This window comes from Motacilla alba, chromosome 8, assembly GCF_015832195.1.
Source record: "Motacilla alba alba isolate MOTALB_02 chromosome 8, Motacilla_alba_V1.0_pri, whole genome shotgun sequence".
Taxonomy (NCBI): domain Eukaryota; kingdom Metazoa; phylum Chordata; class Aves; order Passeriformes; family Motacillidae; genus Motacilla; species Motacilla alba.
Window position 1 is genome coordinate 5,332,410 of NC_052023.1, and position 26,157 is coordinate 5,358,566.

Sequence of the window (26,157 nt, forward strand, 5' to 3'; positions counted from 1 at the left end):
AGCAGTGTAAGGGCCACTGAAGGGGAGTTCTTAATGCCTTTTCCTGTCACTATCTCCCAGCACAACCAGGGTTAGGGACTGACTATCTCTGCCTCGTTTTCTCTCGGTGTGCTCTGAGGTTGTTAATGGTGCTACCCTGTGGCGTGGGGATGTGATGGAGAGGAGGTGTCAAAGATGGAGCTGTGCTGGTAGAAGTGGGAGCACAGGGGTGCCTCAGATGGATAGATAAAAGGGGATTGTCAGTCCCTGGTGGGGTCCAGCTTTACCAACAATCTGCCTGCTGCTCCACCGACCTCGGATCACAGCAACTGGAGAGTAAGGGGAAATGTGCCCACTAAAAATGTTGACATGGTTCCACCATCTGCTTCTACTGTATTAACTTTCCTGACTAATTGCATGTGTGATGCTGTGCCACATGGTAGCTTTGTTCTTTACATCAAAAGACAAAGCTGCTTTGTGTTTCCTGTGGACCTTTGAACCACATTTGCCATTGAAGGCCTTGTCAGTGTGACATAGTAGCTGTTGATGTCTTCTTGCCTTGATGATTAGAGGGCTCCAAATAAGTGATCTTGGTCATACTTGTTAATAGGTTAAAGGCTATGGTTGCATGCATCATAATTTCCGTGTTGTGCCTATTCAATTCCCATCCCCAGGGTACAAGTATTTAATATTGCAATGCACAAAAGCATTTGACATCACATGGTGATGGGTGAAGAGGTTTGTGCTTGAATGGGGAGCTGCGTGACCGATGCCCAACTCTTAACCTGAGCACTTGCCTTAATGCAGTGCAGGAGCCCCTCTGCTCGTGCTTGCTGGCAGAATATTAACAGACATTTGTTTGGCGCTGTTCCGCCGCAACAGACTTGGATCAGAGGATGAACCTGCTGTTCAGTCTGAAACGATGCTGCCTTTGGAGACGGGCTTGAAAATGCTTTTGTGTGTGATCCCTCCCAATTCCCAGGGCTCTGATTCAGTGGTCTTCAAAAGCAAGATTCTGGCCAATTAGTCGTTGGATACAATGAACGTCTTCTTTACAGAGCTGTAGAAAAGGTGTCTTCACAGGTGCACGCACAGGGACATCTGCGGCACTGGTCTGTCTAAAGATCATCAACAACCAGGCTCTATTTTTATTATTATTATTATCTTGAACATTCACAATTGTTTCTGCCCAGTTAATTCACTTTAAGTTCTTTTACTATAGCTGTTGGTATGATGTAAGAAAGCTTTCAGTAGTGTTTGTAATGGCATAAGGAGTTTCTGTGTATTTTTGTTTTTGTGGCGTTCCAATTGTTGCTTTGCATTTTCCATTTCTTGTTTTTGGTGTTTGAAGGATACATACTTCAGGACTAGAGGAACTTTCAAAAATAGGAAAATTTTTACTTCAAAAGCACCATCATTTTGTTAGTAACTAAGTAAATGGGAAAAGGGCATGAAGCTGAAAACACTAGATTTAAGTCTTTAGAAAAATCTCTGTTCCTTTTATTGTTATTGACTCTTCATTCTTCCAAGACACTACAGTGGGTGTTTTAATTGTAATATATTAGCCTCCCAGAAAGTAAACCATGCCACATGGGGTTTTTTCTTAACTGTACAGAGCATTTCTTGCATGTTTTACCCTGCAACTTATTGATTAAAGTAGGACCAGAAGAAGAAGAAGATCAAACATCGATCCAACATTAAGCAACTGGACCATGTATAAATTGACATAAAATGCTATGCTACTTCGAATAAAAAATGCATAAATGCAGCAGAAGCAAGGAAAATAATAGCTTCATTCTCCCTGCAGTTGGCTGCCAAACAGAATGCTCAGGTGTGTTGTTGCCCATGTAATTCCCTAATTGAGAGCACAAGCCCTCGTTGCCTTTCCCTACTGTCCACCCACATGGATTTGTGCATTGAACCAGCAATACCTCCTCAGGCATTCCAGGTCTGTTACACTTCTTCTTGCGTCCCCTCTCTCTGTTTCCTACCCACACAAGGCATCATTTTGCTACTGCATGGACTGAGTCTTCAAATCTGATTTAGGCCGTTGATCCTCACTCTTGACAAGCCTTTGCTTTTTTGCTTTTTTTCTCTTTCTTTGTTTTCCTAGGAATTGGGAGCTTTGCATTTCTGTTGGGTTTCCACCATGTCCTTAGATTTGGATCATTTATATGACAGGTCAGAGATACTTGTGCTGTTAGTCATTGCCACATTTTTGGAAACATATGAAGCTCGTGCATAGGAATGTCCTGCACGTGTGTTTTACTGTGCTTACAAACACAGAGCTCGCAGGTGTAAATATCAGGTTACTGTTTTCCCACACAGTTGTAAGGATCAGTATGCAGCCTGGAGCCAGGCCAAGTTCTGCAAAACAGGGTTTAAATGGTGTTTGTTTTTCTTGCTGCTTTTAAGGCTGATTTGCAGAGGAAGTGACTTTGCCTGCAGTTCTGGGACCCCCAGTGTGTAATGCTGCTGCTCTGCTCTCAGTGGCAAAGGCTGCTGAAATTGCTGCTGCTTCCCAGCAGATGTTTTGTGCTCTCACAGCCCGTGTCGGCCGAGCGAGCTGAGCCACAGACCTCCCCCAGCTATGGCAGGGCAGACCCTACCAGAGCAGTGACAAATGTGCAGCCAGGGGCTTGCCAGAAATGCCTGATGCTGATTTGAACCCCAGATCACGCAGCTGCACTGAAAGCGTGACAGGGAGTTCATCGTACCTGGCTCTGCGCAGGGTTCAGGGCCCCTGGGTTTATCTCCTGCGTGCAAACTTGGTGTGAAATTCTGCTGGAGGTGCCATGTCTTCAGTGCACTTTAACCCCACAGTGTGTACACTAAATTCAGGCAACAAGAACTTAAATGCTGTGTCCAAGCTGGGAAAGGCAAATTCTGCGCCTGTGAACTCCAGTGTTGTAATGTCTCAATGTGACAGCATGAGCCAGGTAAGAAAAGGTGGCACATCAGGCGGCACATCAGGCTTCAGGGGTATTCTTTGCTATCCTCTCCACTGGTCTTGGAGATTTTCTTACCACCATCTATGAAAAAGGAATCATACTTTAAAAGATCAAAGAGAGCAGTGACTGTGTAGGGAGGCCTGCGTTTTCCTTACATCTCACTTGGTGAAAGATCTGCATTCACGTCTTTGTCTCTTTTCTTTGTCTGTGCTCACATGCCTTAGCCTCATTTCTCTATTTTTCTGAATAACTGAAGGCAATTTTATCCATAAAGTATGGCTGTTCTCTTTCCCTGGTACCTGTCTGATAAGCTATGGGCATATGTGTAGGTGGGAACAAAAATTGCTCCATCAACTCAACCACTTCTGCTTTTCTGCCTTACTGTATTTGTTCTCAGAAATAGCTTTCAATCTGTTTTGTCATTAGGGGTTTGACTCAGGGCACCAGGGACTTTAGTCATCAGGGGCTTTGACTTAGGCTGAGGGTTATAAAACCTGTACTGGAAACAGACATCATAGGGTGTCATAAGAATATCTGAGACCAATTTTGCACAGAGACCACTGAGACCAGTGATTATTCATGGAATTTGGGGATGTTTCATCAGGGTAGAATGTGGCCCCTAGGGCTCAATTCCCTCAAATAGAAAGACAGAATAATATTAAGTGCCTCTTTGAGGAATTTGTGGACATCCATTGTGAAATAACATACATGCAGTTGCCACCCCAAGAGCTTCTGTCTTGCAACAATGTCTTGGTTGTTAAAAGAAGGCAAAACAAACCCCAAAGAGACAGACAAAGCTGGCAATTCTGTCAGCAAAAGTCAGTGTGGATGAGCTTCAGTCAAAGAAATATTTAGAAACAAACTGGAAAGTCAGAGCATACCAAATCCTTTGAAAAGGTCATGACTGCAGCAATATGGAGTTCTGGAAGCACGTTCAGCTTCCACAGCAGAGCGATGGCTGCTCTTTTCCGCACGGGGGAAAGCTCAACTTGAGCGTGAGATACAGCGACCACGCCATCACACGTGGAGGAGAGACCTGGGCAGGGCCTTGGCTGTGCCACAGCTCTGCTGCACAACTTCTGGAGTGTCAGTTAATGCCTCTGTGCCCGTGTACCTGTAAGGGAGAACATGACTTGTGCACTTTCAAGTTCTCAGATCTCTTAAGAGGAGCAAGTTTTCTGATAGCCCTTCTATTCAGTGCTACCTTGTATAAGCTTTGCTGTAAGAAAAAATCCATTTACTGAAGGCAAACCTTGCCTGTGCACTTGGCAGCCTTCTTGCCACTGTTGCTGCTGGATGAGGAAGAGCCTCGGCGAGATTTTGTCAGTGGCATGTTTTGACACAGACTGGTGTCTGGTTTTTCACACCTGCTGTGCAGTGTCACACAACAGTGAGGTTGATTGGTAGCGTCCAGAGGTGACTGCAGGCAGGACAGGGCTGTCAGCCTGTTTCTGAGCAAAGCTGCAGTCTATTTCAGATGCTGGTAGGAAAATCTGTCCCTTCCTCTTCTTCCTCTGCTGAAGGACATCATTTTCCAATTTACAAACACAGTGTGGGGGAAGATGGTTGGTTTTATTTGAGGGTGTTTGTTGTTTTTGAAATTCTAGAGACTTGAACATTGAGGTGATGGAGGTTCCTGGAGAATAAAAATGAGGAAATTGTCAGAAAACCTGGGTTTGTACAGCTTAAAAAATGACTTATGATTTATGAGTGGATTTTTAAAAAATGGAGGGAGCAGATGTTGGAGGGAGCCTTGCCTGAAGGAGTGTGGGGCATGTTCCTCTGAAGGGAGTGAGGCAGCACTTGAGCTTTCTGCCTGGGCTGTTCCCAGCTGCGAAGCTCCCTAGGATAAAGCCCCAGAGCCCCAACTAAGCCTTCAAACTTGCAAGGAGAAGTTGTCCTGAATACCAAACAAGTATGTTTGACAGACCTCTAATGCCCTCCAAAGGAGCATGCCAGTCCAAGTGGACTTTTTGTCCTTGATTTCTCTTCTGGGAAGAAGAGAAATCCTGCTTTTCCTGTTGGTGAAACATGGTTTGTAGGGGCAAATGCTGCATTCATTAGACCAATGTATATATTTGGTAAAAACCAAATCCTTTGAGTATACAGCCCCTTCTTAAAGACTGAAAGGATAACAGGAACCAGAGGACAGGTTGGGGAAAAATATTGTTCAGTTTTACCTGATTTATGTGAGTAAATTTAGGAAGAAAGGCCTGTATTTTTTAGTTGAAGTCACTTTAATTTCATACATGAGAACAGTGTGTTGTTTCAGCGTTCTACTTTTCACAGGTTTCAATTAGGTTCTGCCATTTCCCTTACATTAAATTAAATATTAAATGTGAGAATGGATTTAAATAATTCTAAATAGGAGGCTTATACATATTACCATTTTATATGCTCAAAAGTGGATACCTTTGATACTAATGAAAAATCACAGGTGACATCTCTTTTTCTTCTTTTAAAGTCACTGGTTTGATTTGATTGATCTGAGGGGCTTCAGGCTCTGCAACTGCATGTTTTGGTTACTTGAGCAGCAGCTTCAGGCAGCCCCAGAGCCTCTGACTGGGCTTCTGTCAATGGGGCATTGTTTTCTGGGGCTGTTTCAGGGGGTCTTGGGGAGAAGTTTCTTTAGAATGTGTTTCATGTGGAGTATCAAAGGGACCGTGGTCTGTGCCTGAGCACTGGCTCTTTGAGGGGATCTGATTAATCTTGCTTTATAAAAGTAATTGCCTGCTGAGATGGCAGCGTCAAAAGAAGTGGCCAGATTCAGAGAATGGTTAAATATTCCCTTTCATTACTTCAAGGTGTCCTTAGTTGTATAAAAATTAAAGGACTTGGCGATCCACATCCACTAGGATTTCCTGATATTTCCACTCTGGGATCTTCTCTGCTGCCATTTTATAGCTGCAAACCAGCACATTCCTGGGATTCCCATGCCGGGATTTGGCAGTGGTGGCCATGGCAGAGGTGCTGTGAGGGGTCAGGCTCCCAGCACAAGGTGTTTGGATGCCTGAAGCAGGGAATGCAGCCCCAGCTGGGAGCAGGAAACCACTCGAGGGCAGGTTGTCCACACTCCATGGGATGCTTCCTCCTTTGCAAAATCAACAGCCGCAGCCAGGAGGACTTGGGCTGCAGATGGAATTGGGATTTTCAGATCACTTTAAGGACAACTAAGACGTCCTTGGGGTATAAAACCTGATCAAAGGATTTGGGATCAATAGCACAGATTCTTTTTGAAGGGCAGGGATGATGTCAAAGTATGTGGTTAAGGCTCAGTCTCCTGCTCCAAGTGTTTTCTGAGTTTGGGAGTATATATCAAGTTTGTGGTGAGCATAACTTTGAATTAAAATTTTGTTAATTGTTTTCTTCTATTGCTGGGAATTTCTGTTTGGGAGTGGCATTTGCAATGTCCTGGTGGCTGTTTATGATTCAGGAGCTGACTGAGGTTATAAACTGAAAGCAACTGTTTGCTGTTGAGTTTTGTGTAGCCCAGAAGCTTTCTTGAGCTGAATCATGAGCACAGCCCTCACCTTTCTCTGGGGAGCAGAAAACCTCCTTGGGCCAAGCCAGTGATTGAGCTGAGCTGTGTTTTGCTCACTCTGAGGCTGGGTTGATGGAGGTCCTTGGGAGGTGCAGTGATCCGTAAAAATGATGTATTTTCTTCTGGGAGCAGCTGGCTCCTGTCCCATTACCCACCGAGGTGCTTGGCACCTCTCAGGGCAGAGTGCTGCTGATGGGCTGTGTTTAAGCTCCTCAGCTCCTGCAATGCTGCTTCTCTTCTTCTCATATGGAGCTCTGATAAACCACTGATCAAAGCTGCCACTGAAGTTCCCCAGCATGAAATGAAACCCTGTTTTGTGAATTTCAGTGTCTCTGGCCTACCATCGTCTCCCCGTTTTCACATCCTATTTTATTGCTGCAGAAGGATCACAGCAAAACTTTCATGGTATGGTTTTTTACTGTATTTTATTACATTTTTACAGCAGCTTGGGTGAAACTGTTTTCTGCTAGAAGACTGAATATTGGCTGCAAATGAGAGCAGATACACAGTTTGATGGGAAGTCTGGTGTTGATGGAGAAATTAAAATAGGAGCAGGATGTACGTAAAGGAATGAGGGTAATGGAGCAAATTAAACCACTTTTCAATGAGTTTGGTGTCTGGGGTTTTTGATCACTAATTGCCGCCTTCCCTCTGCCATAAACCCACCTTGGGATGAGGTGCAGAGTCAGGGCAGCCCTGGCTGACTGGCAGCCCATGGAGCAGATCAGCCCTGTGGCCACTTTCTGCCCTTATCTCCTTCTGTGGAGCTGTGACTTTGACTGTTCTCTATTCAGCTCCCAGTTTTATGAAACTTGTGGGATTAAACTTATTTTCCACATCTTTCCCATCTTCTAGAATTGGTGGAAGTCGGCCAAGATTTACTGAGGGGAGAAAATGGGGAGAGGGCAGGGTTTGCAGGGTCTTTGTGGGTTAACATTCAAGAGTGCTCTCGCTGGCCTGGTTTTCTGTCTAGATACACAACCCAGAGTTTGTACAAAACCCTTTGTCTAAAAATCCTGTGTTTAGATGTTAGAACTATGTAGGGTTCATTGTCTCATGTGGAAAAGAACAAACCCTCATTTTCAAGTGTCCTTTACAGGCAAGTTGTAGTAAGAAAATATGGGTTTTTTTCTGTGCTTTTACCTTACTGCTGCTGTTGAACAGCTGCATTGAACGGTGCATAAAAGAGGAAATGTGTTCATTCTGCTTTTCAGCTGTTGGTTTGGGGAAATCAGGAGTAGCAAGAAATGAAACTATTTTAGAGTAGACTATTGCTTAATATTAAAGATGTAAAAATTTCAAAAAAGATATTAAAGATGTAAAAATGTAAAAATATTAAAGATGCAAAATAGGAATAAACAAGGTGTGAATCGCAAATTGAATCATGGAGGGCCTGGTGTCTTAAAAGGAGTAACTGGAAAGATGTACCTGCCTTGTAAAGGCTCTAAAACTGAGGCAAAAGTTAAGTGAGGTTAAATGAAGTGACTGAGGGCAGTGGGAGGATGTTGGCTTTTATTAGAAAGAGGAAAAAGAAATAAGTCCTGGACTTTTCCATTAGATTCAGATACCTTGTTCAGGTAAGGGTCAGGGACGTGATCTTTCAGAAGTTGGTATTTTTGAAAGTTGGAAGTCACATTCATGTATCCAGTCCCTGCTCCTAGCCAGTACAAGGCTTGTTCCTTTCAGTGTGTATTTATGCCCTCCAGTCTAATTAAACATGTCCCCAGTCACTGCTTTTTTGTGAAATCACTCTGTAAATGTTCATGTTCCACACCATTCTCTCTGGGTTCTCTGCTTTTAATTTGCTGCAGGGATGACCCCTGAATCCTTGCTTGCAGTTCAGGATGGGAGATGGGAGTAATAGAACGGAAAAGGACATTTCGGAAAATGAGGGGCCGTGTTGGGTCTGATGCAGTTTTATTTAAAATTCAGTGTGTTAGGGTATTTTCTGTCACTGCTGGGTAAAACTGAAGCCACCTTTGCCTCTTCCCTTGCCTTTCTTGCTGGGAGGAAAGCAGCAATGCCTGACTTTAACCAAGGGCTCCGTTGGAGAGCTGCCCAAGCTGCTCATTCCCTGTGGGAGCTGAGCCCACGGTCACACTGGAGCCCGTGGAGTTCTGACAGATCTGTCCGTCTGCACACGTGGGAAAGGAAAAGCAGGAACTGAAGGCAAATGAAGCCAGGCAGCCTCTTTGGTGTCCCCGTGCAGCCGAGCAGGGGAGAGGATGAAAGGCTCTGCGCGCGCTTCGGGAGCCTCTCTCTTCTCGTTCCAGGGATCGTTTGCCCCCCGAGGAACAGAGGCTCAGGGATGCTGTGACTACTCACTCTTGTTTGTTTATGTTCATCTGGAAGAGACATGTGAGCAGAGCTGCCTGCGCTGCTTACGGCAAAGGAAATGGATCTCAGGGGGACAATTAATTTTGCTTGACTATTTCTGAGCCAGGTGAAACTGTAAAATGAACCCGTGTCCTCCCCATTGTCTAAAAGGGATGTATTTATTTATTTTACATTTTAATGCACCACTGGCAATTTATGGTGTGAGTCTGAATGAATTATTGATAGAATGAAGGTGTATAACATGGGAGATTAATAAAAAGGGTTATCAGACTTCAAAAAGAAAAAGGAAGGAAAAAGCAGGGAGCTGATATTTTAATTAACTGCTCCCTGCCTGCATTGTGATCCCAGAGACATGAGGATTGAGTGCCAGAAGGTAAATCTGGTAGGAAATAAAGTGATTCCAGTCTTGTATTAGAGGTGAGAAATGAGACAGTGCTTCAGTATTCTTGCAGTTTGAATAATCTGGGTGGCTGTTTGCGACAGAAAGTGGAGTTATTGGAATTGAGACAGTGGGCAGCTCTCACCCGTGCTGGAGAGTAATAGTAGTAAAAATAATTGCAAATAAAAGATAATATTTAAAATATAAATAACAAAAAGAAAAAAAAAAAACCAAATAGCAGAAGTAAAAATAAGAATCATAGAAAAGGTTTGAGCTCCCCCTCTCTTACTCCTGTTCCTGGAAGAGATTACACAATTTGGATTCAAACACAAACCAAACACTTTTGTATCCTGCTGATTTTTGTCATGGGACTGTTGGACCTTCAGGAGGGCATGGGGACATGGTGACACTTCTGGACTTGGCCACTGCTGCCGAGTGGTTGTGCCCAGCTTCATTTTGCCAAAGGGGGGGAGCACATGAACCCCTCCTGAGGGACACCCAGGACTGGCAGCGATGCTTTGCTGCCCTTTGTGAGCCCTGGCAAGGAGCTGCTTGTGGTGCTCGAGGAGGAGCAGTGGCAGGCAGGGACAAAGCCATTGGTGCCATCCTCTGCAGGGTTGGCTGTGTAAAGGGGGTGTCCCTGCCACTCCTCCCTGGGGCTGGCCCCTGCTCCTGCATCCCCATGTCTTAGAAATACTTCACACTGATGGCAGAAGGAGGGTTTGGTTTAGGCACAATAGTAGTTTTATTGCCATTTGGATCTCTAGAGAATAAGTTAAAGGACAGTTTTGCTGTGGAAAGCAAGATATTGGGGCATTGAGAGAGTGAGTGCAAAAAAACCCCAAACATTTTAAAAATTAGGTTTCTAATGTTTCCAGTGTTACACTGGTCTCTCCTTTCTGGATGGAGCTGTGATTGTTTCCTTTATAGGTGCCACAACCTTCCCCTAAGAGCACATAGCAACATTTTACCCAGTGAGCTCCCCAGCAAGCAGGAGAGTGCTCTCACTTCAGCTGTGCATGGGTATCCTCTCAGTGTCAGCATTTCTGGCCATTAAACACATCAGATTCATCACAACTTGCATTAAATACCCCAGCAGTGATGTGCAATAGCCAGTTTCACAAGCTTTGGATTTCTGAAAGGAGTTATTCAGGAGAAAGTCTTTTCCCTCTGATAACAGATGTGCAATGTCTTTGGATGATCCTTACTATGACTGGTGTCTTGTAAAGCTCTTGGTTTTTATGGAAATGGTTTTTCTATCCTATATTAGTCCATAATATGTTTCGGAATGGCTGAAGAGAAAATTGAAAATTGTCCATTTTTCCCCCTTTAATTCTCCAGAATCTGGTTCATTTAGCAGCAGAAGGGGAGTAAATGTATGTTCTCTTTACAAAGTGCATGCTGAGAGATTGTGCAGCTGCTTAGTGGTGCTTTGCAGTGTTTTCCTGCTGGATATCTGCTCAGGGAAGCTGCACGTTTTGTGTGCTAGAAAATGAGTGCTTTATTTCAGCCTTGGAGGTCTCTCCAGCCCCTCACACAGAAATGTTCCATGTTTCCTGTGTGGGCACGTGAGTGATATTTAACATGACTCCCTTCCCGACAGCAGCTCATGTAGGAAAACAAGAAAGGAAAGTAAAAGATCAAACCCCAGAGGCTTATTTGTTGTGCTTAATGCTTTGAAAATGTTTGCTGGAAGAAGTACTGATGTAGCAATGTGTGTGCACATGACTCGTAAGAGAGAATGGCTTGGCAAGCCCAGGTCTCACTGTGATGTGAGGGCAGCTAAGCCATGGAACAGGCTGCCCAGGGAGGTTGTGCTGGCTCCATCTTGGGGTTTTTTTTTCCTACCAGACTGGATAAAACACAGAACAGCCTGGTCTGACCTCAGAGCTGAGAGGAGTCTCAGCTCAGAGGTCAGACCTGCTCAGAGTCTTGAGCAGGAGGTTGGATTTGGTGACCTCCTGAGGTCCTTCATTACCTGAATTTTCCTGTGATCCTATTAGGTTGTGAGCAGCTTTGCAGGGGGAAGAGGCAGATCTCACTGCCAGCACTTCCTGTGTCATTGTTGGCTACCAAAGGTAGATACCAGTTAGCCAGAGAGCATTTCACTTCAGTGTGGTGACATTGGGCCCCAGCCCTTGCTCAGGACTCAGCAGAAAAGCCACTGAAGTCACCACTGCTAAAAAAGTGAGTGAGTGGAGTCACATCAACACCGAGGCCTCAGCCTGAAGGGACCCAATATAAGTGGAATTTTCTCTTTCTGCTGCAGTGGGAAGGTGCTGACTGGAATTGCAGAGCACATGGTGCTGCACCACTGGCACAGAGGAATAGACCAATTAATTGCTTGAGTTCATGTCTTGCATCTTTTTCAAGCCCTAGATTAATGCAAGCAAAGCAAAGAGCGTGGCGTGGTTGACATTTAATGAAATGAATGTTAGCGTTTGAAGGAGTGCTTTATGATCATCTGCTGTGGTGACAGATGTACTAACAAGCCTTGAATAGATGGCACAGATAGAAACATTATTATTTAGATTATAGTACTCGAAAGGTGATACCTGTTTGTCTTGCCTGTCTGCAAATCATGCAGCATGCTTTCAGTTCCATGAAGGCAGCAGCTTTTTATAGTAAAAGCCTTAGAAAATTTTCTGGAAAAAGAACATATCTGTTTTTTGATTGGCTGGAAAAAGACACGGAAGGGGGAATCCTTGTCAAATAATGGAGGGGTAAGAGTTCTAGTGAGAAGAAACACCCATCTAGGATATATGTGGGACTCAGTCATGAAGAAGCAATGCTGAATGTGAAATAAATCCTCTTAGCACAGGGCAATCCGTATTGTCCTTGGTGGGTTTGGGTGCAGTGGAGATCTTCTGCACCGCTTATATTCATGGCAAGTACTTTCTTCTTTTCTTGCAGCAAAGAAAACTTGTGCTGAGTCAGATTTCACTTGTGACAACGGGCACTGCATCCCAGCCAGGTGGAAATGTGATGGGGAAGAAGAATGTCCCGATGGGTCGGATGAATCAGAAGCAGCATGCAGTGAGTAGCTCAAAGTGATGTTTCCAGACATGTTCTACTATCAAAGCACAGAGAAACTGAAGCTGTTATTCCAGCACTTGCAGGACGATCTGTCAATTTATGCTTGTGCTAGAACAAAATCTACAGACACAAAAGATTCAGGGCATTCAAATCACACTGTTTACAAACTTTTACATGTACCTGTTTTCCAGACTATGATACAGGCAGTGCTGTCTAGTCTGGATTTCTGTCTGCAAGGGAACTGTAAACATCTTGAGCTGCTTGTCAGGCTCATGATCAGCAGCAGTGGAGAAGTGTCACATTCACCTGGGATCAGGCTTTTTGGAAACTCAGATTTGGTGTTTTGCATGGTAACATATTGGGATTTATCATCACTGCAGACAGCACTTCTGTTATTTCAGAGGAGTTTTGCAATGTAACTGCATTGCTCAATCTTCATTTTTTATTTTTACTCTGAGATTGAATGACAAAAGCAGCAGATGAAAAGTGAGGAATGTAAAATAACTAAAGCTGAGAGTGTGACAGATGTTACTGCAGGTAACACCTTTTAAAAACCCAGTAAGTAAAAGGAACATTCTTGATTTTCATGTAGTGCATTTTATCATGGCCTTTTGAGGAGGCCCACTTGTGCTCCATTGTTCTAGAACTGTCTGGTGTTGAATTGAAGTGAATCCCAGGGATATTTTAATGAAAATACTAATATGTAGACTTTTATTTGTGTGCTTACTTATATCTGCAGATCTGTTCTTGCCAGAGCAAGAAACTAGTACAGACCATTCTATTGATTTTCCAGTCATGTACTTCACAAATATTCCCATGAGTCAGAAGCAGTGTTGGAGGAAGTATTTTATCAGATCTTGCCAGAATGGGGTACATAGAGGACTTCAAAATCAACCATACTTTTATTTTTAATCCTAGTACCAGTCCTACTTTCTCCCTAATTAAGGGAGATGAATGCACTTCTCTTGCATAAAATGAATTGAATCATTTTTGCAGCCGCATTCAGGCTACAGAAAAAATTACCTCAATAAGTGCATTAACATATTTATGTACTGTATTGGTTGGTCTTTCACCCTGCATCCTCCTTAGTTAAAAGCTGCCTCATTAATGCTACTTCCACTACCTGATTGTCTGGAGGGGGGCTGAATAACTAAGCAGCTTCATTTGCTGCAGTCTCTGCCTGCAAATCTCGTGTCAGGGGCCGTAGCACAAGCTGTGGATAGGCCAGGCAGCACTGAGATCCCTGATGGGTTCTGTTAATCATCTTCCATCCCTTTTCTACCCATTTCACCCTTCATTTTTTCCCCCAGTTATTTCATCCTCTGGGGAAATCAGCCTTAAATCTGAAGTATCACAAAAGAAACTTGACCTGAGCCTCAGATTGTTACCATACAGGACTGCTGTCCTCAGAGAAAAGTAATTTGTTCGGATTTTTTTTTTTTTTTCTTCTTACTTGAAACTTTCTGAGACCAAAGTCTGTCTTTCTCTGGTGGTTCTACAGTTCAGAAAAATAGATAGCCCATGAAACATCTTCCTGCACCACAGGAAGAAGTTTGTTCCTGTTCTATTAAAGAAACTATTAAAGAATGTTGGGCTTTCCTTGTCATTTGGCCCATTACGGTAAAAGGCCTGACTGTTCATCTCTGTAAATGTTGTTTAAGGTGAGGCTGTAGTGACTTAAAATGTAGTGACAGGCAGAAGGCATAGCTGCACATTCCTGTATGATACTTCTCTCCAGTCCCATTTTCTTTCTTGATGAAATCAAGGCTGGACTTTTTTTCTGTGTCAAGGGGTGACTGCAGGGCCTGTGATTGTCTCATTTTCCTGCTTAGAAATGCAGCACAGTCTTGTGGAGGAGCCTGCCCTGCAGAGCTTCCCTAGGGAAGGGACAGGTTGGGAAAGAAGAGCTTTCTCACCTCTGTTAAGATCAAACTGCTTTATAAAATCGATGGCTCTCAGACAGGCCCATAATTGCCAGCACCTCTGCCAGGATCTGGGGTTATTCCTCACTTAATGCAGCACTGGGGCATTGTCCGTAGTCCACTCAATCCAGGGAGTTTAAGAGCATTAATAATGCTGACTGTTGCATTTTAGGAGTACTTCCAGCTTAGAGTGTGGTGAAAACAAGGCTGTTCCTCTCAGCATCTAGCCACCTGCTAAATGGCTTTTTATTTTCTGAATGCTTTTGTGGTGTCTTTTTAAATACAGTTTGTGTTCTCTTATTGGTAGTTAGGGATGTTGTGTCCCCATCTCTCCTGCTTGGTTGAGGATAACAGTTTGTGGGGTTTGGTTTGGTTTTTTGGGGGGTCTTTTTGGTTTGGTTTTTTTTTGTTTGTTTTGTTTTACAGAACCAAAATTGTACTTGGGTTTTTCTGTTTCCCTGATTACTGAAGCTCTCAGCTTTGTTCCTAACAATATCCTCTATAGGGACATCAGCCATTCCCAGGTGTTCAGGACAGCATGACCTGTGTCCTGCTGGATAGGTGAGATGGCATCACAGCTGGCCTGACTCCTGCTGGACCTGTGATGTCTGCACTTTTTCTGCTATTCATGCAAATATTATTTTTTTTAATGTGTTCTTCAAGCCACTGAATGTGTCTGGGAGTGGTGGCTGCAAGGGTACCTTATGAGTCCCAGTGAATCCTCAGCAGATGAAATCTCTAGGACTTCTCCCTGTTGTGGGTTCTGGTTCTAGTTGAAGGTTGATTAGTTTCTAGCATGCACTGATTTCAGAGGAGATGGTTATCCAGGCTTTTCTTTTGAAATGGCTCATTGTAAATAAGAAACTGCTTATATTTCTTCATTTTTCTGCAGGACAGGTCTCTGGCAGATTTTTGGTAGCTCACATGTACTCTGCATTAGAGAGCCCACCATGTGCAGAGCCCTGGCCCTGTTTTTCATTACTGCCACTGAAAGCAGCCCAGCGTGGCTTGGTGATGCCCTGGGGCTGTGGTGCAGCCTCTGCTGGTACACACAGGCTCTGCTTATGAGCATGGAAAGATTCCTCACCTTTTCCTTACCCAGATTCTTGGAGCTGACAGAGGGGGAAGGGAAGTCATTTTTCTGACTGAGCTTACAGACACCTCCAGCAAAATGAATGTTATCCACCTAATGATGTTCCAGCACAGGTACTGAATCCTTCTGGTTTTGATACAAGCAGGAACTTTTAAATTTCCCTCTGAAGAATTTAGGTTATTTAATCTGTGACTTAGGCAAAAGAAAATTAAAATCTCAAGAGAAAAATAGAAACAAATGCTAACAATCAGTAACAACAGTGATGGGAACACAAATTAAAGGGATAGAGCAAGTGAAAATCTAAGCTGGCAAACTCTTGCCTTAGGACATTGTATATATAATGAGATTGAGGAATGCAGGGAGCATAAACTCACCACTTATTTCTTTTTCAGATATGTGACATTCTCCTGGTTAAGAGCAGAAATTATTGTACAGAAAGGTACAGGGTGTTAGAGTGTAGGATGTTAAGAGGAAGAAAGAGAAACCGGGAAACCTAATTCATGTTGCATTTAATAGGGGAATGATTTAATAGGGCAGGTTTAATAAGCAGCAGTTCTGGAAATAGATTTTAAAATGGAAGTGGAATATAAAATCAAACCCTGAATGTTGGTTTGAAATACAGCACCAGTTCAGGCACTTCTTTCTTATTTTGAAGTGTATGTCATGAGTGGTTCAGGAAGATGTATCCAAACTTGACAGTTATATTTTTAATGGGTATTTTCCACGGTCCCAGGCACTCTGTGTGCTGCTGCTGTGTGTGCTGATCTCTCTCAGAGCTGGTCAGTTCTGCCCTCATTTCCTGTTAAGTTGCCCAAACATAAAATGCTCTTGTTGGTAGCATTGATGGTATCGTATCGTTCACCCCCAAATGCACAATCCTCTCCCAGCTCTCTGTTCAGCCCAAAGGATATTATGTCTCTATTATTCTTCTTTGCTGCAGATCTCCTGCATGACTGAGTGGGTTTGGTGACATTACTGTGCTTTTGTGGAAAAGGACTTAATAAACTGTTCCCTGCCCTTGGAGAATTTTTCCTGGAGAAGAGTGGAGTGTTCCTTTCAAGGCATCACGTACACTGGGCCATTGAATTCAAGCAGCAAAAGAAAAAACTAGGCCAAATCAGCCAGGCACAGCCAGATACCCAGTTTTGGGACCTGGGGCAGTAAAAAAAGCTTTTTTTTTTTTTTTTTTTTTTGCCTTTTTTTTCCCTCCCCCAAGGTTAAGAGCAGATCTGTTGGTATAAATGTGATAAGATGCTGGGGCATTGCAAATGCAGTGGAACATGTAAATTAAGGACTGTTCTGTTGGAATAATCTGTTAGAGATCATTTAGGGAATTGAATACGGTGATGTTAATGCCAGATGTACAGGTGTGCATTTTAACAACACTCCAACTGCACCAACTGGCTACAGCCAGCATGAAATGCAGCCCTGTCCCCCTGGCACTGTCCCTGCTGGGCCTTTGGGAGCACTGCTGAATTGCAGCAGCTGAGGACCCCATCTGTAAAGCAAATATAGGACAAGGTAGTGGATGGGGAAACACTTCTAGAGCCACCGGATCCTCCCAGAGACAAGGCACAAAAGTGGCAGTCTCATTTTCCAGGTGCCCAGACTAGTTTGTAGAGCTAGTGATGAAAGCTTTGATTTGTCAATGTGATCAAATTTATTGAGACAAAGTAAAATGAAAACCGCCATGATCATCTCTCCATGAAGTCATGGAATAATTTAAGACAGAGGTTCATAATTTGAACTTTTGGGAGTCATCTAGTCCAATTCCTTGCTCAAACTGGACCCCTGTCCTCATGTTTGACCACCCCTATTAATGGAAAAAAATCCCTTTATCTTGGCAGACTTTCCTTTTTTTGCAGCATGTGTCTGTCACCTCCCATCCTGTCGCTGTGCACCTCTGAGAACAGTCTGGCTCCATCTTCCCTGTTCCCTCCCATTTTGGAGTTGAAGGCAGCAATGATACCTTCCTTTAACCTTCTCTTCTGTTGGCCAAACAAGCGCTGGTCTCCCAAACCCTCCTTGTTTGTAGTCTCTCATTTCAGATTATTTTGTCAGATAATTGGCAGTGATGCAATTCTGTAATCAAGGATACAGGTTTTGTTTTATTGATTCATCCCTGTCAGAGCTTTATCACATCCAAAATATATCTTCAACAATAATTAATTTCTCTGGTTTTAAGATGTCACTTAGCTTCCAGGTCTGCAGAGGGTTCCAGACTCCTGCAAACTCCTTTTCCATGGGAGTGTTTAACTGTAGAGATGGACAAGACTTTCTGAGCTCTGCCAGCAGACCTGTAGTTCCCTGGCCATGGTGGCTTACATTCCCTTCTATTCTAAATGTAGGTAATTCTTAAAATTTTTACAAATGGACCTTTACCCTGCTTGAACCCCTCCCATCTCAGCCCAGTGCTTCCCAAGTGCCTCTGGATCCACAAGCCCTGCCCCTGCCTGGGGTGCCTTCAGGTGTGTCCTGACTGAGCAGCCCTAAGCCAACCTCAGTATCCCAGAGGATCTGCAGGGACCAACACGAGACGTCTTTGACAGAATAAGGAACCAAATCCAGTTTTTCTGGCATCCTGTTCCTTTTCTTGGAGCGTGAAATTATTCTTTTTACATCAAAGGAAATTCAGCAAACTCGAAGCTGAGCAGTTCATCTCCAGTAGTGGGATAACTTTGTCTGTGGCTTGTGGGCAGTGAATTACATCTCCTTTTTGATGATGATTACATGGCTTTGGTGATCTCAGCATTTTACTTACCTAAAGATGTAAATGAATTTAGGATTTGTAATGATTATGCTGCAATTCTACCAGTGCTGAAAAGTTTTAAGTAATACCTACACAAAATGTGGTTTTCCTTTATGGGAATGTGTTTGGAGCTTAAGTCTCAGCAGTGACCTTTGCAGAGGGCTGACCGAGTTCTGTAGGAAAACCAACTGAAAAACCTGCTGGGTCTGGTGTGATGTTTGTCATGTTCTGTTCTTAGGCAGTGTTATCTTGTGAGGGAGTAGCATTGTTTGCTTGGACATTTGCAGTGTTTCCATCCCCCAGGTCGATTTTGAGCTTTCGCTTGTTGTTGATGGCTACAAAGTTTAAATACCAGCATTTAAACATATTCCCGAGTAGTCTAATGGGTTCATGCAGTTTACAGACAGGAGTGGTCATAAAAGAGTTGGATGCTGCCTTTTTATGGCTACAATTAATCTTGCAGTTATTTCACTAGGAGAGAATAGCAGGAAAATTAAAGTTGAGTGTATGAAGCTCTTGTATGTGTAATTATTTAACAGGCTATAAATATTGAACTACTAAAAACGTAAAAGTTTTTCAGAAATCTCAAGTGGCTTTTCATTGCTTGGTGCTTTTTTTTTTTTCTCTTGTTACATGCTTTCTGAAATTGAGATTACCTGATTTTTCATTTATCCTTTTGTTTGTTTATTGAGGGAAGGATGCAGGAATCACAGTTGTTTAACTGTTATGGCTGATGTGAAAAGGAAATAATTTCTCAGAATCAAAGGCAAAACACAACTTGCAAACTAAAATGTTTTAACTGAATGAAGTAGTATGGCAGTACAAGAGCACAGACAGCCCTTTTCACATCAGCCCTTTTTTAAATGGGTACATTAGGGTGTGAGGAAAATAAGCAAATATCAAATGACTTTGTCGTAACATTACTGACATTAAAATAGCTCCTGCATTTTAGTGCCATAATGAATTTTATATTGAAGCTGTGTTTCCTTATTCTACCACCTCTTCTTTAAATGGGTATTTTTCCTCTCTTTCGCCATTCCTGCAGTTGTAAGATCCTGTTTTCATTCACTCCCACTGAAACCTTTTGCAGCTTTAATAAGGGTCTCATGACACTCCATCCTGCTTCCTTTAGGATTAGGACCACGATTAAGACTGGTTTAATATGCAGTCTCTGCATGCTTTGGTAGGTGATTTCTGTATTTAAGCCTTGCACTGGAGATTTTTAATGCCTGCAATGCTTTCAGTGACATTCTGCTCTGAGGTGAGGGTCAGAGCCAGCACTGCCTGCACGTGTGAGAGTGGTGTGGATCCTCCCTGTGCCTTTGTGGGATGCACTAAGAGCCAGAATCAAGGCTTGGCTTTAGCATTAGCTCCAGCCTCCTTTCTAGGGACACTGTGTTCATGACTGTATTTGAAGTGACACATTTCAGCTGACCCTTTTTGTCTTGTATTTCAACCCACTACAACACACCACGAGTCCTTTGCATTAAAATGCAGAGAACTGAGTGCTTCGTTAGAGCACACGTTAGGCTCATGCCAGTTCTTGCACCCTTTTCTGGCCTGCACTCATCATCTTATCCTGTCACTGGAGCTCTCTAAGTTGTCTGAGACTGTGATTCCCTGTTCTGGCAGAGGTTGCAAACATAACCACGCTTCTCTTTTTTTCCTGTACAGGGATTAACATGTGTGATGTGTTTGACAATCCTTTTCATTTCTAGCCATTGTGTGAGCATTTATTTTTATATTTATTTTTATATTATATTTTATTATATAATTATAATAAATATATTATATATTTTTATATATAATATAAATAGCATATTATTATATTTATTTATAGCATATATATTATATATGCTATTATATAGCATATATTATTATATTAATATTATATATTATTTTATATTTATTTATATTTATTTTTATTTACACATTCATTGTGTACAATGTTACATGTGTGTTGAGAAATGCACATAGACACACAGAGAAAAGAACAATTGGTCATTTTAGTATTTCACCAGGCATACCGGCCCCATGTGGAATGTGACTGAGAAACAGCAATTAACATACTGAATTCCACTGGAATTTGCATTGCTGCTTCACAATCCCTGCCTCTAGACATGGTGCAAGTATCAACCTTGGAGCTAAGTTGTGAGAACCAGCAGGGATACTTGTAATGAAGTCAAGGTGTAGGTGGTCAGGGAAAGTCTTTTCTTTCCAGCCACGGGTCTACACATCAGTGTTCTTGTGCAACAGCCTGAACACATTCAATTAAAATTGCCATCTGAGCTGCCTGTTCCATCCTCTAAAAAAGAAAACAGGTGGGGGGGTTCTTTGTATGTATATAAAAGATGAAATGTTCACTCCGAGATAAGAAACACAATTATTTAATAGCACCAGAGCCTTTTCAGACTTACTTTCTTTCACACATAAAAGGGTGAGGACATACTAGAATTTATTAAATCTGTGCTTATCTTCTGAATCCTTTTTCCCCATAGTTCTTCATGTCCTCTTGGTTCCTTTGAGCAGCATTTCACTTGTCAATGCCTTTAAAACCTCAGAATAGTTGTCACTTTAGCATGGAAAAAACAGCATGTCCCCTTGGTATGAGCCTGGACCTTGGTGAAGCAATGTCCTCCCTGTGGCCATGCAGGTGCTGCCAGGGATGCTCTCCCTGCAGCTGCTGGAGGTGGGCTGGGACACTGCACTCCGATTTTCCTTCGTGGTGTGAAGTTTTGGGAAGTCCTGAATGCTGTTTGTTTTATTCAGTCCTTTGACAGAACAAAGAGGAGATAATGTCCTGGAAGACATGAGGTGAAATACCAATGCTGCATCATCCTCAGGCAAGCTTTTAATTTTAATTTTAAAAGTACAGACTTCAGGAAGCAGGAAAAAGTGTTTTACAATGAATTCTGGCAGTGTCCTGGAGACCTGTATAATTTTTCTTTCTATGATTTTATCACTCATCTTGGCAGGTTTCATTATGTTTGCTCATCGAGGGACCTTTTGTGCCTTTATTTTCCCTTCTGACAAGGAGCACTTTTGCATCCATAATCTCTTTTACAAATAGGTCTCGTCTCAATGCTGCTCAACTCCTTTATCCTTTGTACAGTTTTGTCCCCCTAGCGTTCTGTGGGGCTTTTTCCTCCCTGTTTAGCTTAGAGTTGGAATAATCTCAGTGAACAAGAGAGAGAAAGCGAGCCTGGGAGGAAGGAGACGAAGGAGCAGCTGCTGCTGCGGAGGCCCCGGGGCCGTGCTGGGCTCGCAGCCCCGGCGGTGCCCTGGGAGCGTTCCCTCTTCCAGGCCAGGGGACAGCCTTGCTCCTCGGTTAGCCACGGAGCGCGAGGCAAGGAGCCACAGGAACCCCCTGCTCTCGCTTGTGCCTGAGCATCTGCAGCAGGGCGGCTGCCCGATGTCCCCTGAAGGCTTGGTTGGTGCTCGTGTGCCTGTCCTGGGCTGGCATCGACACCAGAGCACCCACTGTGCTGACAAAGCCTGGGGAAAAGGTGGTGCCTGTTCCAGTGACAGCCTGGCGTGGTTGGTAATTCCAGTTCTGGACTCTTCCCTATGACCCTGCCACCTCTGACCTGGTTTTAATGATATTTCAGCTTTTCACAGAGGGAACTGAAAAGTTTTTTTGCTTATCAGTTACCTATAAGTGTAACTTCCACTGTTTAATTTTTTTAAATATCTGATTGCTGGCATTCTTAGAAACAGCATGTTAAGCAAGTTGCTTCAGCTGAAAATGACTGGGAAGAAATCAAGATAAAAAGCTATTGGTAAGATTTTCTAATCTCTTAGATTTCCCAGAGTACACCAAGCTTTTGTATAGTGTATGTAAAATGAAAAAACCCACCTTGTAATAGTAGATTTAATTAAATGAATCTGTGAGGAAAAATTAAAGTGGGCTTTGGAAGAGGTAATTCAAATACCCCAACTATTTTATCTCTAGTCAGATACAATGTTTTGGTTTTTACAAAGAAAAGCACGTCCACGCTTCTTCTAGTAGGGCTTTTGATTATTTTAATCAATGGTTTCTTTCCAGCTTGCACAATATGTTTACTTCTAAGAAACAGCAATGCTGTGGAAGATCACAATAGAACTACCTATTTTTTTTCTCATAATTAAAGTTCGATTCTGTTTCCATAATTACCTGATGTGAAACCTGGAAAAATGGTTCCTGATTCGTTACATTCAAGCTAGACAGTGAACTAAACAATTCTTAAGGGATTAAAGAAACATTGTCACCCTTAAAATCACATTTTTAAATTCCTTTTTGCACATAACTACTCTACTACCAGCCCATTCTAAATTGTTTTTCTGTCCAATAACCAACAAGCACTTAAACCACCAACTTAAATCACAATTTGTAATTTCAGCACCAAGAGGTGCTTCAGAAAAGGGGTTCTGTAATAGCAGTCCCACTTTCCTTTGTAATTAAGTAATTGTGTTTGCAGTGTAATTAGGCAGTTGAGCTTGCAGCAGGGCATTGCTGAAGCCAGTGGGGTTCTGCCCAGGCTGTGCAGCTGCCTTCTGGCACAGAGCTTACGGCTGTGCCGAGGTACAGGGGGCTGGCAGAGGGATTTGGGATCAGAACAGACTTGAGAGAAGCAAGAGGAGCAAGGAGACTGAGGAGTAGCAGGAGGAGTGGAACAGATTAAAGGAAGGTCAGAGGGTCCCTCATCTGACACCAGGTGGGGCTTGAGTGTTACCCTTCATACTCAGAGATAATTGTATTAATTATAATTAATTAATTTTAGTTACTGTACACAGGGCGAAAGCAGCCTCTGAAGGTGGGTTTGAAGAAGAAGAGCGTGCCCAGGAAATATTGGGAGCATGCCCTGTGCAAAGGGCAGGGTGAGCAGCAGGTCAGGCAGGAGGGTGAGGGGAAGGGCTGGGAGAAGCAGCAGGAGTCTGGTGCCAGTGGTGGAGCACACCTGGGTCTGTGCTGTCCCCTGTGCTGAGGCAGTGGTAGGAAATGAAGAGATCGGTGTGTGGTTCTCAGGGCACTTGCAGGACATCTTGCCATCAAGTCCTGGAGCTGCAGGTCTGGCAGTCAAGAGCCCTGGCTTTGTTTTGGCTCTGCTGCTGCCTTGTGGTGGGGCCATGGGTGACTGAGGTGGTTAAAAGCATCACCATCTGCAAAAGAAGTGGTGTCATTTTGTCAAGGCTGCTGCTTTGTCATCAGAACTGGGTGACTGGAGTATATTCCTGATTATATTCCTCTCTGATGGACACCAGCTAATAATAAGGCTATAAATTGTGATTGGATTTTTCCATTGGGTTAAAAGCTTTTCACTGTGGTACTCTTGTTGGTTTAATTTCTTGCCAGGTTCTTTTGTTAACTGAGTAAAAGTTGAGCACATGGGACATTTCAAGTTGACTGTTGCTCTTCCACAATCCATTACTGAAATTTTTCATCCACAACTCCTTAGTAAGATACTTTCTTAGGTCACTATTTTCCAAGAAGCATAGGTAAGGAGTAAAGCCTAGATATTCACAAGCACACCAGGAAATATCTATAGGATCCAGAATGAGACTTCTGAAAGAGATTGTCAGTGTTAAAACGCACTCTTTGGGATGCTTCAGTGCAGGCAGCAGCTTCCAAGGTGAATGCTCTGAATGAATGGATTCTAGGAAGCAGTTCCTTTTGCAGACTCTCCTGTAGTGATGCTTGGCAAGGGGGCATCTGGCCATGCCCGTGCTTTGCTAATGTGTACATGCATCAGTGAAGGCAGTGAGGTGCACAGGCTCTGACAAAAACTGAGCTTAAGCAACTTCTTCAAAACCATCCGTGGGAATGTTTAAAAAAGAAGTGGGAGTTATGAATCTGTGTAGCCTTTGGGCACAGATCATCTCTCCCATATGTGCTCTCAGATTTTGCCTTTGTTGTTCCACTGCCTGCTGTAGCTGGATTTTATTGTCCTGAAATTTAAAGGTCGCTGTTGTTACTTCCAGCTGCTGTTGGACTGGGAGCATGGGTTTTTGGGCTGTGGAGAAGTCAGCCCATCATTGCAGAATGACCTTGTCTCAGTCACGCTCCATTGCTTAGTGTGTCTTGAGCTATTCCTTGTTATGTTTTGTGAGCTGGAAATCTTGATTGAGAAGGTTTAAAGAGAAGTGTGTGTCAGGTTCATGGAGAAAATTGAGAATTTTCATTGTTCTTTTTTTTCCTTCCTTTCATTGTTACACTGTGAAGGTGTAAACATTAGAGCTTGTTTTACTTGAAATGCAGAATTGTCCTTTGAAATAGTGCTTGGAATGCAAGCCAGAAGAATTAATAGATCTGCTGGTGGCCTCAGATTGGTGGTGGCCTGAATTCTGAGCACAGTTTGAGTCTTGATGCACAAGATCTCTGTTTATTTAACAGTGGCCTTTGCATTGTGCTTGTACATAACAACTCCTATCCACCCTTCTGAGTTCTGCTTTACAGTTTCTTTCCACCGGGTACTGTGCAAGGAATTTCCATGTGTTTCTGTTTTCTTTATGAGATTAGAGCCCATGATATTCTCAGCATATGGTATGAAATATTTATTATTGTTTTTAAAGGTTGATTTTAGGCGACAGTCTGTGATGTGGCTGCATTTAGTAACATAAATGAAAGTCCTCTTCTTTTTGCATATATTTAAGAAGCTATGAGGAGTTAGTCATGGTGAGTTCTAAATACCAGGGAGACAACCACTGTGAAAACATTTCCAAAGGAAGTAGCTTGAAGCTATTGAGTGATGTTTAGAAAAGGCCAATTTAAACTAAATAAAAATGTAATCCCAGTTATACATAATAAATGAAGAAGAAATCTCTAAAATTGAATAAAAGAATTAAAATAAAAACATGTCTGGGATTCAGGTTCCTGCAAAAAGGGTATTCAATGACTATGAAAAATCAGGGAGGATCTTCAGAACTGTAGGGTCACTTCTTTATTTTACATAGCCTAACAACAATTTTGCATATTCTTCTCCTTCACTTGGATTTCTTTCATTCATCTCCTATGGTTTTGGTTTGAAAAAGCAGTGTTTTTTTCCAGAGTGTAGAGCAGCTGCCACTGGAAGCTGTCGTGTAACTTATGTTCCAGAAGGAGCGAATGTGTCCCTATCTGCTCATCAAATATTTTGAGAACAAGGGCTGATGTTTCTGGCTTTCAAGACACATTTTCTCTCCTCCTGAGCCAAATGAAAAATTTCCATAGCTCAACACATGTGCTGACTTACTTCCTCGGTACTGTAATCACTTAAGCACTTTCCCAAACTCCAGAGACCTTGAGAGATGAGAACTGGCTGGATGGAGAGAGTGGAGAGGTTTGAGATGGGAAGGAGGAACAGTAGCCTCGAGAGTGATGGTGCAGGGCATGGTTAATGCAGCCAAGGATGACACATGCCAGTGCACACAACAATGGATGCAGAAATCTGTCTTTAGAAGCACAATTACTGCACCTGTAGCTCCAGCACATTGTGTAGAGTGCAGCGGTTGTCAGCTAAAACCAAATTAAGAACTGGACCTACACTGCAGAGAGACTGGGCTGACCAACTCATGTTGTTCTGTTGACTGAAACTCAGCTAGAGCACTGCATGTCCTTCTCTGTAACAGGCTCAGAGAATCTGTTTGCTTTTCTGTATAACCTGGGTCATTGAGACTGGGGACATGCTGGAATGTGGATGCTGGGGTGACTTGTGGGCTGGATTTAATATTTTGTGTGGCCCCACAGTGTTACCTGTATTGGAAATGTAATCCAGTAATACATTTGAACATTGTTACCAGCACATTTCTCCAGGCATAGTCAATCAGGATATCAGGGTTTTTTCCAACAGGAGGAAAGGAATATTTTATTTTGATGATTTCACATGGCTACTCTTGTTTTGGATTGTGGTTTTTGTTGGTTTTGATTTTTTAAGTTAACAGAATGAAGCACTCTTTAGGTATCCAGACATTTTTCATACTAGCTACTTTTTAGGGGTGATGCAAGAGAATATTTCCTTCACGTTCTGAAGGTTATATTGGTTCAGCTCAGCCTCTGTATTAATTCCAGCTGGGGATCATGAGAAATGTGTGTTGCTCCGGGACTGAACTGTAATTGTGACACGGATCAAAGTCTCTGCCAGGCTGTTCTTTCCCTCTCCTAAAGCAGATTAGCAGCCTGGCATCTGTTTTCTTTGGGGAGGATGGCAGAGATGCC

General features: G+C 42.9%; 1 protein-coding gene across 2 annotated transcripts in view; it reads left to right on the forward strand.

The window, feature by feature from the left end:
• Positions 1-26,157, forward strand: part of LRP8 (LDL receptor related protein 8) — a 172,626-nt gene that overhangs the window by 94,183 nt on the left and 52,286 nt on the right. For both annotated transcript variants that reach the window (XM_038145115.1, XM_038145116.1), the window contains exon 3: positions 12,101-12,223. In XM_038145115.1, coding sequence (XP_038001043.1) covers positions 12,101-12,223 — 123 coding nt within the window. The remainder of the gene's footprint in view (positions 1-12,100; positions 12,224-26,157) is intronic.